This window comes from Sorex fumeus, unplaced genomic scaffold, assembly GCF_029834395.1.
Source record: "Sorex fumeus unplaced genomic scaffold, SorFum_2.1 ptg000122l, whole genome shotgun sequence".
NCBI classification, from domain to species: domain Eukaryota; kingdom Metazoa; phylum Chordata; class Mammalia; order Eulipotyphla; family Soricidae; genus Sorex; species Sorex fumeus.
Genome location: NW_026606179.1, coordinates 49726941 through 49742998, shown reverse-complemented (window position 1 = coordinate 49742998; position 16058 = coordinate 49726941). Strand labels below are relative to the sequence as shown.

Here is a 16058-nt window from a genome sequence, read left to right as displayed (position 1 = left end):
AGGGCTAAGTGGTCGAGGAAGGTTCCGGGGGCCATAGAGATAGTACAGGGGGTAGATACCTGCCTTGCATGTAGTTGATCCAGATTTGATCCCTGGCACTGCATGTGGCACCCCCAGTCCTGTCAGGAGTGATCCCTGAGCACAGAGCCTGCCTCTGGGTATATGGGTGTCTGGGTATCTGAATAAACTGGATATGGCCCCAAAACTACCCCTCCACCTCCAATTCTTTTTTTTTTGCTTTTTGGGTCACACCTGGCGATGCACTCCTGGCTCTGCACTCAGGAATTACTCCTGGTGGTGTTCAAGGGACCATATGGGACGCTGGGAGTCGAACCCACCACCCCCAATTCTAAAGGCAGACTGCCTAGTCCTGATTCCAACTACCAGTTGTTTGGCACTGAATGAATTACTGAACCTTTCTGGACTTCCAGAGCCTGTTCCCCCCCAACCCCCACAATCTAGAGATGCTCAGCGGTTATTCCTGGCTCTGCACTCAGGAATTAATTCTGACAGTGCCCGGGGGACCATATGGGATGCTGGGGATTGAACCTGGATTGGTCGCATGCAAGGCAAGCATCCTACCCACTGTACTTTGCACTGGCCTCAGAGCCTGTTTTGTAAACTGGAGCAATGCAAGTATCACTGTAGGGTTAAATATTAAGTGCTTGCAACAATGGACACGCCGTGGCACCCTAGGACTCTAGCAGAGGTGATAGAAAATCTACTTCAAGGCCGGAGTGAAAGCACAGCAGGTAGGACGTTTGTTTCCTTGCAAGCAGGTGACCTGGGTTTGATCCCTGGCATCCCATATGGTTCCCAGAGCACCACCAGGAGTAAAATCTGAGTGCAGAGCCAGGAGTAATCACCGGGTGTGACCCAAAAAGTGCCTCCCCCCCAAAAAAAAAAGAAAAAAGAAAAGAAAACCCACTTTACTGGACTAAGCATGACAGGGAAGAGAAGTAAGAGAGAATGGCTGGCCAAGGGTTAGAGTTGCTCCTTGGGCAGAAAGGACCAAGGCCAGTGGCCACATTCTGAGGCATTAGGACCTGTGTGTGGTGAGTACAAGGGGAAGAGAAAGTGGGCACCAGCGTAAAGACAGGACAGGAATGCTGGCTGATTCAGAACTCCAGAATGCAGTGATGAAACAATGTAATTGCTATGGTGGCCATGTGCAAGGGACTCCGCTTCTCTGAATGCTGGTGACTGGAGAGGGGGAGGTCTTCAACTTGTTCGGGCCTGTTTCTGTTCTAGACAGCGTGCCACCCCGGACTCACTCAGGAAATGCTAAAAGCTCATTATGAGGGCTAAGCTCTGCCTGCTCCAGGGAACACAGAATGCCAGCCAGGCTGCACCTCCCAAAGAGGCCACAAGGCTCCCCTCTGCTGCGCTGAGTCGATCCTGACCAAGCGCAGATGGTCTGAGATGCTTGCTGAGCAGGCAGCAGAGGCTGCATGAAGCTAGCCCAGAAGAGAAATGGGAACCTGGGGCTGGAGCGATAGCACAGTGGGTAGGGCGTTTGTTTGCCTTGCATACGGCCAGTCCGGATTCGATTCCCAGCATCCCATATAGTCCCCCAAGCACTGCCAGGAGTAATTCCTGAGTGCAGAGCCAGGAGTAAGCCCTGTGCATTGCTGGGTGTGATTCGCTCCCCCGCCCCCCCCCCCAAAAAAAATGGGAACCAGCATTTCTTCCCTTCAAGCCCACTGGTTTCACAGAGAAAGGTGCTGCAGGATCACCAGCTCTCTGCTGGAGGCACATAGAAGTCTTGTGGGCTATGCACTAGGGACTCCCTTTTCAATATTTTCTTTTTTTGGGATGAGGGTTGGGGGATGGGTACCCTAGCTGTGGTCAAGGATCACTCCTGATTTGGCCTCTTTCAAGTGATGGCCCTACCCACTGGCTCTCCAGTCCCCTCTCTCCAACCTTAACCCCACCAAGTCACTTTTGTTCTTGTTTTTTGGGCCACACCCAGTGGTGCTCAGGAATTAACCTGGTGGACTCTTGGACCTTATGGGGTAGTGGGGATTGAACCTGGTAGGCTGTGTGTAAGGGAAACATACCCACTGTAGTATCTCTCTAGACCAGAACATCACAATTTCTTTTCGTGCTCCCTTCCCATTAAACATGAACCCACTATTTTTTGGGGGGTGCGGAGTGAAGCAATAGTTTTTACTGAATGGAAGTTTACTTAGATATTAAGGGAGGGGCTGAGTGATGGTAAATCAGTAGGACATTTGCTTTGCCCACCCAGGTTTAATCTTAGGCATTCCATACGGTCCTGTGAGCCCACTAGGAGTAACTCCTGAATCCAGAGTCAGGAGTAAGCCATCAGCAGTGACAGGGGGGCTGGGCTTCTCCATAGTGGGGAAAAAAAAAAACAAAACAAGGAAAGAAACAGACAAGCAAGCAGGACTCTTCAAGGGAGAACATGGGCATGAAGAGCAAGCCTGAATCCACCTTACACTTCAAGTTAGAGAAATGAGAAATATTAAATGAGAAATGTTGATTAAGACATGTCTCTCCTGTTTGGAAGATTGTTCTCCCCGCCACCACCCCTCATTTTCAGGCCCTACTCGTCTGTGTTCAGGAATCACTGCTGCTTGGGGAACCATATGTGGGTACCAGGGATTGAAGCAGAGTCTGGTATACAAAGGTGTTGACCTTGCCCACTGAACTTAAATTTCATGGGTTTTGTGCCTGCTAAAACATTCTCAGGAACTTGGCATTGAGCTGTACAGGACCACATACAGCAGCCTCAGCCCAATAATAGCATTAGTCCATGGAGTCAACTGCCTGGGTGAATTCCAAGGCCCTGATGTAACTTTTCCTGAGAGATCCAATGCAATAACGACACAAGCCAGGCAACTGTCTTTTGATAGTTTTTGCTGAAAACTGTTAAGTTGGAACATTGGCTTAAACACACAAACAAATAAACAACCTACAGGGCCAAGGAGTTCAAAGGGTTGGAAGCACATACTTGACAGCAGAGCCCAGGTTGATTTTCAGCACATGGTCTCCTGAGCACTGTTGGGAGGGACCCGAGTGGTAAAGCCCATGGATAGACCTAGAGCACTACTGGGTGTAATTCTAAGTACAAAAATACTCACCAAATAACTGTAACTAGTGGTGAAACTTACACTGGATTGCCCGAGCAATGGGCCCAGAAATGGCCAAGAGCAGCTGGGGATTTCCCTCAGGCACACACTCCAGAGACGCCTGCCTTCCTATGGCACTTCCAAAGTATTCAATCCGCGCATTTCCCCACTGTGGAGGACTGGAAGAAGCTTTTCAGTGGAGCGCTGAGACGGGCTAGGCCCCTACACTTGGCAGAGCCCCAGATACTAATTCCAGTTCCCCCAAAGTTGAGATCCTGAGGAAAGTTGAGATTTTGAGGGAAGAGTAGGGTTTGGTCCACACCCAGCAGTGTTCAGGGGATCATGTGGGGTCTCAGGGACCAAGCCAGGTCGGCTGCATGCAAGGTAAGCACCCTACCCACTGTACCCTTGTACCCCCTGGACAGAGGCCCTCATTGATTCATTCATTCATTCAATTTGAAGCTCTGTAGCCCAGCTGCTGCTCCCTGGGGCACCCACACTGGAGTAGGGGTCGGGGGGATGCTTGAACAATCTCTACTCACACCCACTTCCAGGCAGTGGACACTTGGCAGGGGGCATGCACGGTCCGATCCCTGCCAGGTCATCTCCACCAGGTCAAAGGAAAAGGCCGTCCCAGAATACCAGGTGGGAGTCTGCACTCTCTGTGGCTGCGCGGCCAGTCCCCCGGCTCAAGAGGCACAAATCACACAAGGCTTCGAGTTTGGAGCACTGGTTAATCCGTTATGATTTATTAGCTGTACAGCAGCAGATCCTCCTCCCCAGCTCTCAACCCCATTACATATTTTATTATAGGTCTCAAGTTGGCATCCTAAAATAATGAAAAATATCACACAGTACAGCTAAGTACAAAATGCATCAACCTAGAGTCTGATAGCTAACTGATGGTTCTCTTAAAAAGCAATACACAGAAGAAAAAGGTGAAATCAGTAAGACTGAGGTTCTCTAAAAAACACATTTTTAACGTGACAGTTCATGTGCAAGAATCACTTTTTAGTTGGTTTTGCTTCACATCATCATTTTTTGGGGAAGATCCAAAGATTAAATTACTGACCTAGTAAAATTTTCTGGCCCAGCTTTTCAGGGCTGCTGTGACCCACTCATAATCACCCTCCTGCTTTAACAAAGGATTTATTTATTTATAAAACACAAATCTGAGCTACAAACAGAGCAAAGAAAATGTTGATGGAAAATCATAACTGAAAGTTAATTGTACAAGGTTCCAATGCTGGCTCCATGGGCTGGAATCACGGTCTTCCACAGGCGTCTGTCTCCAGCGGCAGCAGTCTGGGTGCCTCCTGCTACATGATTGGGATCCAATTCCTTGTCAACATTTACACACTACAAGAGTCTGTGGTAACTTAATTTGCAAGTAATTAAAATGCTGGGTTTTCTTACACTGCACTTCTTTTCAACCTCTTAATTAATGGAAAAGATTAAAATGTAAAAAAAGTTATTTACAAGCTTGACCATACCAGAAACTTTGCCCAGAAAGAGGCAAAGTCTTCAGGACAGAAACTGATCGTAGCATGCCATACTACTGGTGTGCAGCTGACTCCGAGCAAAGGGAGTCAGGGAAAAGCAAAAGCAAAAACCAATTTACAATTCTAAGTCCTTCCCAAGTCTGCATTTACAATTAAAAACTCTCCTGGGAAGACCATAGAACTCTGGGAAACCTGGTAGGCATTCTGGAGTGGTTTACCATAGTAGAAAGAGAGCTTGATGTCTCTGTTTCCATCTGAGAAACCAGTTAGGCGTCAACACTGTCCTCAGCACTTCACAGTAAACCCTCAGGGACTCAGAACATTCCATGATTTGCTAACATCAAACAGCAAGTTCTAGTTAAATCACATTTTTCTAACGTCATCCTTGGAGTTTTAGTCCTCAGTATGTTTGGTAAAATGGTGTAAAATGATGCTTTTCCCAAAGCCAAAAGAAAGAGGGAGAAAAATTAAAATGAGGGCCGTTTAAACACAGCCCAGAGCAGTCCGGGAAAGAGAGGCCCTGCCATCACCGGTCCATCATGCTGAGGATCATCTCAGGCGTGAGGTCTCCATTGGGGGCGTCTGTCGCAGCTGGCTGGGCCTCATCGTCGCCCTCCGCAGGCTCTGCGTCTGGCTCTTTTTTGACTTCAACTATAATGTTCTCAATTGCACCTGTGTTCTGATCTTCAACCTGAATGATGGCTGTTGCTGGCAAAAAAGGGGAAAGCAAAAACAAAAACCCAAAACTCCGTTATGTGAATGCAAGGGTTTTTTCAAGACCTGACACAAAACAAAGGTCAGCAACACAGGAAAGCCTTTGTAGTTAAACAGAAAACCAGTAAGAAGAGAAGTTAATAACCTGTCATATGTCATTTGGATGCCTCAATATTCTAAGAACTACTGAATGACATTCATGTTCCCAGACTCAAAGCATATATTAAGAGCATGAGTCTTACCCTTACGTTACAAGCACACACATAGTCTATGAGAACTGGAGACAACTAAGGACACTGCAACGGGTGCTGTTGGTACCTTTTACTTATTATTTTTAGGTAGTAGCCCTGTGGTGCTGGGGGAGTCCTGTGGTGTGAGGGCCTGAAGCTGAAGCAGGGAGGGCTCCATGCAAGGCAAGTCCCTTAATCCCTGCTACTATCTTTCTGGGCCCTGAAATTTGGCATTCTGGGGCTTGACTGATAATACAATGGGTAGGGCATTTGCCTCAGTCCAGGATTCACTCCCTAGCACCACACGGTCTCTTGAACCCACCAGGGAGTGATCCCTGAGCACAGAGTCAGGAGTAGTACTGAGCACAGGCAGCTGTGACCCCAAAACCAAAAAATAAAATTTGGCATTTTGGGGCAGAGATACCTCAGCAGGCTTCAGTGCAAGCTGCTTTGCACTTTAATGCCCAGTACTGCACGATCCCTGTGCACTGCCAGAAGTGACCTGAAGACCGAGCCTGGAGTGGTCTGAGTACAGCTGGGTGTGACTTTGCCTGTTCTGTAAAACCCTCCTACATCGACAGAAGAACAGAAGCATCCTTCCACTCTGGACTGATGGGCAACAGAACTCAAGATTTTGTCAGATGTCCCCCAGTCAAGACAGAAATATCGCTTCCTGAGTTTGTTCTCAGCATGACCATGATTTGTTCTCATGGCTTAGTTCCTGTCTTCCCAAGGAACAGGACCCGTCTGGCTCCCCTGCCTGCCGGGAGAAAATGCCAACCTACGGAGCTGAGCAACTTACGCTGGGTCTGTTTGGGCTGGTTGGTTCTGCCGGGGGGGCGTCCTCTCCGCTTCTTGGCGGGTGGTGGGGCTGGGGTCACAGGCTGGGGCTCTGGCTCGGGTTCAATTTCCACAGCAGGCTCCTCCTCATCCTCATTGTCATCCAAGTCTGGCTCAGCATTTTCTTCTCATGAAATCAGGAAGAATAGGTGGTAGAACAAGAAGAGTCGAAGAAAAACAAAAACAAAAAAACACACAACACAATCACATATTCTGTGAAGTCTTATGCACGTTCATTATTAAAATTCACTTTAAAAATGCTTTTGCTAGAACCTTTTGCTGTATTTACTTTTGACGTTAATAGTAAATATATTTACTTTTGTGTAAATCTGTTAATTTACACAATTCACAGAACAATGTGAGTATTAGTACTTATACTTGATAGATAATAGATGCTGGCTGTTACTTTTTTTGGGGGAAAGCTTTAAACACGAAAATACCGAGTTCCAAATTCTAAAAGAAAATCAACTTTATCTTTTTTGGGGGGGGTTTCCTATAGTCCTTCTTTGACTTCATTTTATTATCAACTCTATCTTAATACCAGTTCTTTTTTTTTTTCTTTTTGGGTCACACCCGGCGATGCACAGGGGTTACTCCTGGCTCTGCACTCAGGGGACCACATGGGATGCTAGGAATCGAACCCGGTCGGCCACGTGCAAGGCAAACGCCCTACCCGCTGTGCTATCTCTCCAGCCCCCAATACCAGTTCTTTAAACTAGCCATAAATATCTAAACTGAAAATAATACAAATGCCCCCTTCACCTATTATACAAAGAAAAAGCCTGTTATTATGTCACTGAGACAAACCTTGGAAGATGTGATCCTGTCTAGGCAAGGAAGGTATGTTTCTCATGGAGCAAGAGTCCCAGCAGTGCTCAAGGCTTTCTCATAGTTCTGTGCTCAGGGATCACTTCCAGTGATGCACAGGGAACCACATGCATTGCCAGGAGGGACTGAGCCCGAGTTGGCCACAGGCATGGCAAGTGCCTTACCATTGCACTCTTGCTCCAGCTCACAGCCAGAGTTCCTTAAGATCAGTTTCTCATCCTGAAGCCACATGGCTATCAGTGGGACCCCAAGATATTCCAAGGGAAACATAGCTGATTAAGTAGGGGCCACTGAAATAGACTAGGAGGGTAGGGGGCTGATAGGAAGGAAACAATGTTGGTGTTGGAAGGAGTATGTCTGGAAGAATATTGAGAAACACTGTTTCAGGGGCCGGAGTGAAAGCACAGTGGGTAGGGCGTTTGCCTTGCACGTGGCCAACCTGGGTTCGTTCCCCGGCATCCCATATGGTTCCCCAAGCACCGCCAGGAGTAATTCCTGAGTGCACAGCCAGGAGCAACCCCTGGGCATTGCTGGGTGTGACCCAAAAAGAAAAAAAAAATAAAGCTTAAAAAGAAAAAGAAAAAGAAACACTGTTTCAGACTATTACTGATGGAATTTTTGTTTTTTTGGGGCCAGACCTGGCAATGCTCAGGGTTTACATCTAGCTTTGTGCTCAGGGGACCACATGGGTGCCAGGGATCGAACCCAGGTTAGCCGCGTGCAAGGTAAGTGCCCTGCCCACTGTACTATCTTTCCCAGCTAGGTGGTAGCTTTGTTCTTATTTGTTTTTGGGCCTCACCCAGTAGTAAGCTCAGGGCTTGTTCCTGGTGGAGCGCAGGGACTGTATGTGCTGCTGGGGTAGGAACCCAGAGTGGATGCATGCAAGGCACTTGCCCCTAGATGGGATTTTTGAAAGTCAAGTTTGGAGACATAATACCTAGTTGTAACAGGCTCAATGGGTTATCTTTTCCTTTCTTTTCTTTGTTGGGGGGTGCTGTATCTAGTGGTGCTTGGGGAACCATATGGATTGCTGGGGACCAAATCTGGGCTGACTCCAAGCAAACAAGCACTTTACATACTACTATCACTCTGGTCCTGTTTAAAAAAATTAATTTTCTGTCTTGGGGTCATACCCGGAGGTGCTCAGGGCTTACTCCTGGAGGGCTCAGGAAACCATATGCAATGCCAGAGATTGTACCAGGGTCAGTCACATGCAAAAGTGCACCAATCCCCTTTTTAAAAAAATAGGGGCCATCCATTCATGGCATTAGTCCTGTCAGCGCCAAGAAGCACCAGGGCAGACTCTTGCATGCTATACTAAAGCTCTACCACTTGACCTATCTCCCTGGCCTTCCATGGGTCATTCTTAATTGTCTGCCTTCTCCCTCACACCATACTTACACAAACAGAAAAGAAACTTTCTTATAGGAAGATGGAGAGGCTGAGCATCCTAAACCTTACTAGGTACCTGAACTGAGACAGTGACCATATACCACCTCAGCTTCCTCTGCTGTGTTATCTCTAAAGCACTCCCAACTTATTAGTGACATGGGGAGCAAAAGGGTTCAGGTAACACATGCAATCAAGCCCTGCAACTTGCACTGTACTACACAAACACAGTTGTTCACACTGTGAACTTAAAAAAAAACTTCTCCATTAGGGTTGGAGCGACAGTATAGGAGGTAGGTGCCAGCGCTGCACTCGGCTGACCCAAGACTGATCCCCGGCAGCCCTAATGGTCCCCTGAGCACTGTCAGCACTGCCAGGAATGATCTCTGATCACAGAATCAAGGAGAAGCCCTGAGGAGTGTTGGGTGTGGCTCCCAAACCAAAAGAAGAATTCTCCATTATTCCATTTAGGTTGTATTACTTCGTTTTTGTGGGGGGAAAAAAAAAAGCAAGAAGCTGGGTGATTTGTGAGGTATATAACTAAGCCTCAGCAGGTGGAATTCAAACCTTTGACCCCAGAGGCTGGAGTCATAGCACACTGGGTATTGCCTTGCACGCAGCTGACCTGGTTCAACCCCCAGCACTCTACATGGTCCCCAAGCACTGCCAGGTGTGATCCCTGAGCAGAGCCAATCTTAAACCGCAAGCACCTTTAAGTGTAGCAAAACAAACAAAACACTACCTTATTTAAAAATGGAAACAAGAAAACACATCTCTGAGCCCAGGCTGTGGTTGCTCTGCAGCACCTACTTCTTGGCAAAGAGCTCGCTTTGCCACTTACAGCTGCGGCACAAATGTACCCTGTTGGCCTTGACTAAACATCACAGGTTACGCACATTTCCTTTCTCTGAAACCCCGTTTCAATTTAGAAACCTGTGGGTAAATGCCTCCTCATCTTCAGGACAAAACGCCGTATTTGTCAAGTTACTGAAACGTTAAGTGAAAATGTGGGGAACACACCAGTACCTGGCAGTGTGTCAAGAACGAGATGCTTCCCTCCCTATTACTTATTCAAGCCCCTTATTGCTGAAGTTGGCCCAATGCCTAGAAAACGCAACAAATTTAGTCAGAATGTGGGGGAGGGGACAGGGAGGGAAGGAACAACACACAAAGATGGTTAATCGTCATGGGGTTATTAACTTGTAGCGAGTTTTGGCAAAAAGCCTTGAGAGAGGTAACATATTGCTGGCAGCTTCTGTGGATGACCAATAGGCAGAACCTCCAGAAGAGAACCCTGTCAGAACTGGACGGAAGGCCCAGACTCCTCAAGGGAACTGACACAAACTGGGTAAAAAACTCAGAACCAAACTGCTCTCCAGAGCAGCCGTACTGGAGACAAATGAAGGAATTATAGAAACTTAATAGTGCCCATGAATGACTTCCTCAGAAACAAAGTGCCACTAGCGCTGTACAGTTAGGTGGTGAAGGCGGTCTTGTCGGGGGATGAGCCACAGAACTGAAAACAGCAGCCCCCTGACAAAGGTGATGAGGCTCCTGGAAGCTCCACAGTGAAATACAACTAGGAGTCCTCAAGCTTAGGTGTCGGTGGGTCTCTGGTGGTATCTGAGGCATACAAACATTTCTGAGCTCTTTCCAACATTTGTCAATTTCTGTGCTAAAGGGATTCAACAAAGATTTTCTCAGTAGTTCGTAATTCAAAAGTAATTAAAAAAAAATTGGGGGCCACCCAGTGATGTCCAGGAACATATGCTGTGCAGAAGACAACGGGCTGCAAGGCAAGAGCCTTAACCTATGTACCATCTCTCTGGCCCTGCAAACTGACATTAATATTTAAATTTTATTTTTTGGGCCACACCTGAAATGCTCAGGGGTTACTACTCCTGACAGTGCTCAGGAGACCATATGAGATGGTAGAGATCAAACCCAGGTTGGCTGCGTGTAAGGCAAGTTCCCTATCCACTCTACTCTCCAATCCCATTGAAAACTGACATCAGTGTTCGCTTAAAACTCAGTGACTCAAAGAGATACTATGTGCAATAGATTTTCCACTAAAAAAGGGTAGCATGAAATGAATTATCATGCTTAATGAATCACCCACAAAAAGTTAAATTCTAAGAGAAGACTTTGCTAAATAAAATAAAAATTAAAAGGATTGTTGCTACAGATATAAATACAAAAAAACCTAGTCATTGTGGCTGGAGAGATAGCACAGTGGGCAGGGCGTTTGCCTTGCTCATGGCCAACCTGGGCTCTTTCCCTAGCTCTCAAACAATCCCCTAAGCACTGGCCAGAATAATCCCTTAGTGCAGAGCCAGGAGTAAGCACTGAACACCAGTAAATGTGACCCAAAAACCAGAACAAAACTTGCTCATGAAATGACGAGTTCATGTTTATTTTGGGGCCACACCCAGCAGTACTCATGGCTTACTCATGGCTCTTACTCAGGGGTTTGCTACTGGCAGTGGCAGGGGGCTGAACCCAGATCGGGAGTGTGCAAGGCGAAGGCCTTATCCATTGTGCTCCCTCTCCAGCCCCCATGAGCAAGTTTTGTAAGAAAACAAGTGACTCAAGTTTTTTACAAAATGGGGAGGCAGGGGGGAGTCTCTCTCAAGCCCACGTTTTCCCTTGAATATGCATCTTTGTGTGCTTGTTTTTTTTTCCCACTCTGGAGAAGCTGTATTTTCTCTTGACCACATATTTCTTTCTTTCTCTCTCCTCACATCTGTCACTTAATTCTTTTCAATAAAAACTATTTTGCTTCGGTGGAGTGACAGTACAGGGGGTAGTGTTTGCCTTGCATGCAGCTGACCTGGGCTCAATCCCTGACATCCTATATGGTCCCCCAAGCACCACCTGGAATAATTCCTGAGTGCAGAGCCAAGAGCCAAGAGTATTCCCTGAGTATTGCTGGGTGTGACCCCCCGTAAAAAAAAAAACCAATAAAACAAAACGATTTTGCTTCACAAAGAAAAAAAATTCTTTTGCTTTGTTGTCTGTTTCTGGGACACTGGATACTTGGGGGCCATTCCTGGCTCTGTGCTCAGAAGTGATCCCTGGAGGTGCTCAGGGAAGCATATGAGGTGCCAAAGTGGCCTTACCTCCTGTTCTATCTCTCCAGTTGACTATGTTCAATTCTCTTTTTTTGTGGTGTTTTTGGTTTGGGGCTACACCCGACTGGTGCTGAGGGTTACTCCTCACAAAGAAGATTCAATTCTTTAAAATGACATTCTCTCCCCATGATTTCTACTAAACAAGCAAAGCAGGAGATAAACACTGAGAAATTGCTATAAATGTACTAGGCACCATCTACATAGTTTCTTTACTCTGATGGAGCTTTTGTGCAAGTGCAATCACCAATACAAAACCTCTCAGAGCCTTTTCCATAAAGAGATTAATCTCTGGCTGGAGAGGAATCCGATGGGCTGAGCACATGCTCTCCTCATGGGAAGCCTGTATGTGATTCCTTAACTCCTAAGCACCACCAAACAAAATTTTCAATCTATAGTTACAAATGTCTCTAGCTTGGTGCCAGTACTCCAATAATCCACATTATAGTACTTAATAATCTTCAACAAATTTGTACGATCAACTGTGACTCCTACATCACTTTCTCCCTCCTTCTTCATGAGTTTAGCACTGCTAAATATCCCTTCTGCCACAATTTCATGACTAATAGGCAAAATCCCAGTGTTGGGGACATGACTCAAAGGCTTCAGTATGTTTTGCATGCAAGAGGTCTGGGTTGGGTCCCTGGCGCCGTATGGTTCTGGGTACACGAGAAGCAACCCCTGAGAACTCAGCTGGGAGCAGCCTCTGAGCATTGCTGGCTGTTGCCCAAAACCAAAACCATGGAGGGGCGTGTGGGAAGACAACCCCTAAAAGCATCAAAGGTAGGAAAACAGGCAGTTTTGAATTACAAATGAAAAGATTAAGGGAGGAAGAGAAAGGCTAACCTTCGTGGATTTGATCAACACATCTCAAGGCTAGGCTGCCAGGCAGTCAAACCAGAAGTTGGTCAAGATGCTTAAGCAACCTTCTTCATGTCCATTAGATTCATTGCTCAAATCTAAACCAGCTTCCTAAATGTAAAAGTTATGAACATAGAAAAGAAACTCTGCTGGCCTTATAATATCAGTAATCTGAGCAAAATGAAAAAATATATTAATTTTCCTTTATTTAATGAAGTGTGAAAATAATTTTTGTGAAAACAATTATTAAGCAATGGAATGTCACGAGGGAAAAAAGAAAAACTGCGCCAGGAAGAAACTTAACTGCTGTTGGAAACATGTACAGTCATTAATGTAAAGTCTGAGGTTAAAGAAAGAATGACAGACAAAAAAAAAAAAAGAATGCCAGGCATAGCTTTATATCCCAACACATCTGTATGTGAATATACTGAAAGCTGGACACCAAAACTTGCCATGTGCAACTAAAGCAAGAAACAAGTCACTTACCACTGTCAGAGGAGTCTTCTTTTTTAGAACGCATCTTTCGTTTTCTCCCGCGTTTACTCTTCTTTGTTTCTCCTCCATTTTCCCCTTCTACACCATCTGGGCCAGCACAATTATCTGCATGTCTTGCCATGGTATTCTAATAAAAGGAACAAAAATCCTTTCATATTAATAAAGAAGATTAATGCTGGAGAGGGGAGGCATGTTAAGGTGCCTCACGTGTGAGGCCTGGGTGGATTTCTGATGTGTTTGTGCATATACACTCACAGATACACATCAAAATAGGAAGTTCTTTCTGTTTCAGTTTAGTAAAACAAAACACGTGGAGTTATCTAAATTAAGTCTGAATGTTCTCTAGCTGCTAAGTACATCCTGAACACTCTCCATTTAAAGGAGACGGTCTCAAATCTGGCGGTGGGGGGGCAGGATGAGACTGGGTTCAGCAGCTGGCACACAGACAGGAGGGGAGAATCAGGGCAGCTTCCTGTCCTGAACAGATCTATTTAAAGTTACTGAGGGCTGGGATGTAACTCAGCAGTAGAGTGCTTGTCTTGCATGGGTGAGGCCAAGGGTTTGGGTCCTGGCTCCAAATAAATAAAATAAAGATACCAAGGTCCCATCAGGCTCATTAGTTGATAGAAAATCTCCAGTGAGGATGAGCAACCCTCTCCAATGATATGGCATTTCTATGCTGATTGTCTCAGTGGAAAACACTCCCCTGCATTGCAGTGAAAGTTCAAGGAAACATTTTGTTTATGTACATGCATGTGTTAAGAATTAAAATTAATTTATTAGGGAAATGGAGGGAAAGAGAGAAAGACATGCTCAACAGAGCACAAACTTCTCCAGAATGGAAAAAGTCCTATCAAGAACAAATAATAAGATGGTACAAATGTAAAGGCAGGAGCAAATACCACAGCAGGTGCAAGGCAAGTGGCCTACCTGAGTTTGATCCCCAGCATCTCAGGTAGTACCCTGAGCAACATCACAAGTGATCCCTGAGTGCAGAGCCAGGAGTAAGCCCTGAGAAGAGCCGGATGTGACCCAAAACTTTTTTTTAAAGGACCGTACAAATACAGAGGGCCAGAGAGAGAATACAGCGGATAAGAAGTGTACTTTGCAAAGAGTCAACCTGGATTTAATCCTGGCACCACATGTGGTCCTGCACAGATCCAGGAGTAAGCCTTGAGCACTACTGGGTCTGGCCACTTATCCCCCCACTCATCAAACTATCACAAACATACGAAAGACCATACAGGGATAAAAGTGGTTGTCTTGATGCAGCTGACCCTGATTCCTTCTTGGTCCTGCATGGTTCCCTGAGCATTACAGAGAGCTAACCCAAGCACTGCCAGGTAAGACCCAAAACAAAACAAAAAAGAAAAAATGTTAAGACCAGTAATAAGCTCTGACTCACCCGGCGTGTAAATGTCTTCCCACACTTAGAACATACAAAGGCCGCAGGAACAAAGTTAGGATCATGGTAGCGTTTGAAGTGCATGTCGAGGAGCTGCTTCTGCCGGAAGGTCTTGTCGCAGTGGCTGCAGGCGTAAGGCTTCTCCCCAGTGTGGGTTCTCTTGTGCATGATCATGTGCCTCTCCTGAAAAAGCGTGAGGAATAGGAGTATGCAGGTGAGGATAAGGCCTTAATCTCATTCGTGAAGCCTGTCAGAGACTGCATGGATGTGGCTGACAGGCTTCTTTCTCCTAGATTCTATGATCAAGTGAAAGTAATGTTAACTCCTTTATTAGGGTGCAAAACTGTTTTCACAAACCCTTAACAGATTCCCGCTTCTCCAGGGCTCCTTCTCTACATCACTCTGAAGTAGCAGGCTCTTATGACCAGAAGCATGTCTTCTCACAAGTCATGTACTTAATTCCCACAGCTCTGTGTGTGTGTGTGTGCATGTGTATAGGCTCTATAACCAAAACCATTTCTTCTCACAAGTCATGTACTTAATTCCCACAGCTGGCTAGTGTAAGTGTTTGTGTGAGTGTTTGTATGTGTGTGTGTGTCCACGACTGAATGAAACACCAGCTGGAAACTGAGATGATACATCAGAGGAGCAAGGTGACACTCCTCGTAAGTCACAATTTGAAAATACTGTCTTTAAACACCACCACCAAGTAAGGTATTAAAAACTCTCAGGTAAGAGCCCATGACACGTGTTCAAGGCCCTTAAGGGACAAGAACACACACTCCCCCATTGCCACCAGATGTGGATCCCAACCAAGAGTAACAAAAATCTTATGATAAAACCTCTTATATGCCTGGGACATAAACACTTTCTCTAATCACCAAGGTCCTTACCTGTCTGCAAGCATAATCACACTGGTCACACTTAAAGCGCTTCTCGTTCTTGTGCGATTTCTGATGCTGGATGAGGGCATAGCGCTCATGAAACACAGCATCGCAATATCGGCACTTTTTGCCTTGCTCAATATAGGAATGCTGCTTTCGCAAGTGAACACCTGAAAGCAAAACACAAAGCTCAGTCTTGAGAAAATGTAAGTACTTCAGCAAGTCAATATACTCACTTCTGCTTAGTCATGACATTACCGTGGCAATGTAGTATGGAAAGTGCACTAAAAGGAAAGAGAACAGGGACTGGAAAGATAGTAGGGCATGCAGGGAGTAGGTGGCTGATCTGAGTTCGATCCCTGGAGTGAACTCGTGAACTCATCCCATGCCAGGAGTAATTCCTGAGTACCACTGGGTGTGTCTCAAAAACAAAAAATAAAGGAAAAAGGACAAAATACATGAGGAGGCTGAAGATAAAAAGAAAGGGCAGCTATGAGAAGATTATGGCTTCAAAAAAAGATGACAGTGATGGCAGGGTAGGAAAAAGGCAGGCCCTATGCAAGATCTTTGAATCTTTCAGTAACTGAATACAGAGGAGGAAGACAGTCATTCAACATTCCATCAGGTTTCTGGCTTGGAAGAAGTCGACTATGGGGCCATGTACAGTAACCAGGAACAGAAAAGAGC

The 16058-nt window shown here is 45.9% G+C and overlaps 1 protein-coding gene across 4 annotated transcripts in view; it reads right to left on the bottom strand.

Annotated features, from left to right (window-relative positions):
• Positions 1-3822: 3822 nt before the first annotated feature.
• The window catches only part of CTCF (CCCTC-binding factor), a 47037-nt gene continuing 34801 nt past the window's right edge, over positions 3823-16058 (bottom strand). For 3 of the 4 annotated variants that reach the window (XM_056135882.1, XM_056135883.1, XM_056135884.1), the window contains 5 exons: positions 15381-15541; positions 14488-14670; positions 13074-13209; positions 6344-6505; positions 3823-5305 (listed from right to left, as the gene is read on the bottom strand). In XM_056135882.1, the coding sequence (XP_055991857.1) occupies positions 5124-5305; positions 6344-6505; positions 13074-13209; positions 14488-14670; positions 15381-15541 (824 nt within the window). In that variant the 3' untranslated portion in view covers positions 3823-5123. The remainder of the gene's footprint in view (positions 5306-6343; positions 6506-13073; positions 13210-14487; positions 14671-15380; positions 15542-16058) is intronic. The other variant, XM_056135886.1, reaches the window with a different exon arrangement.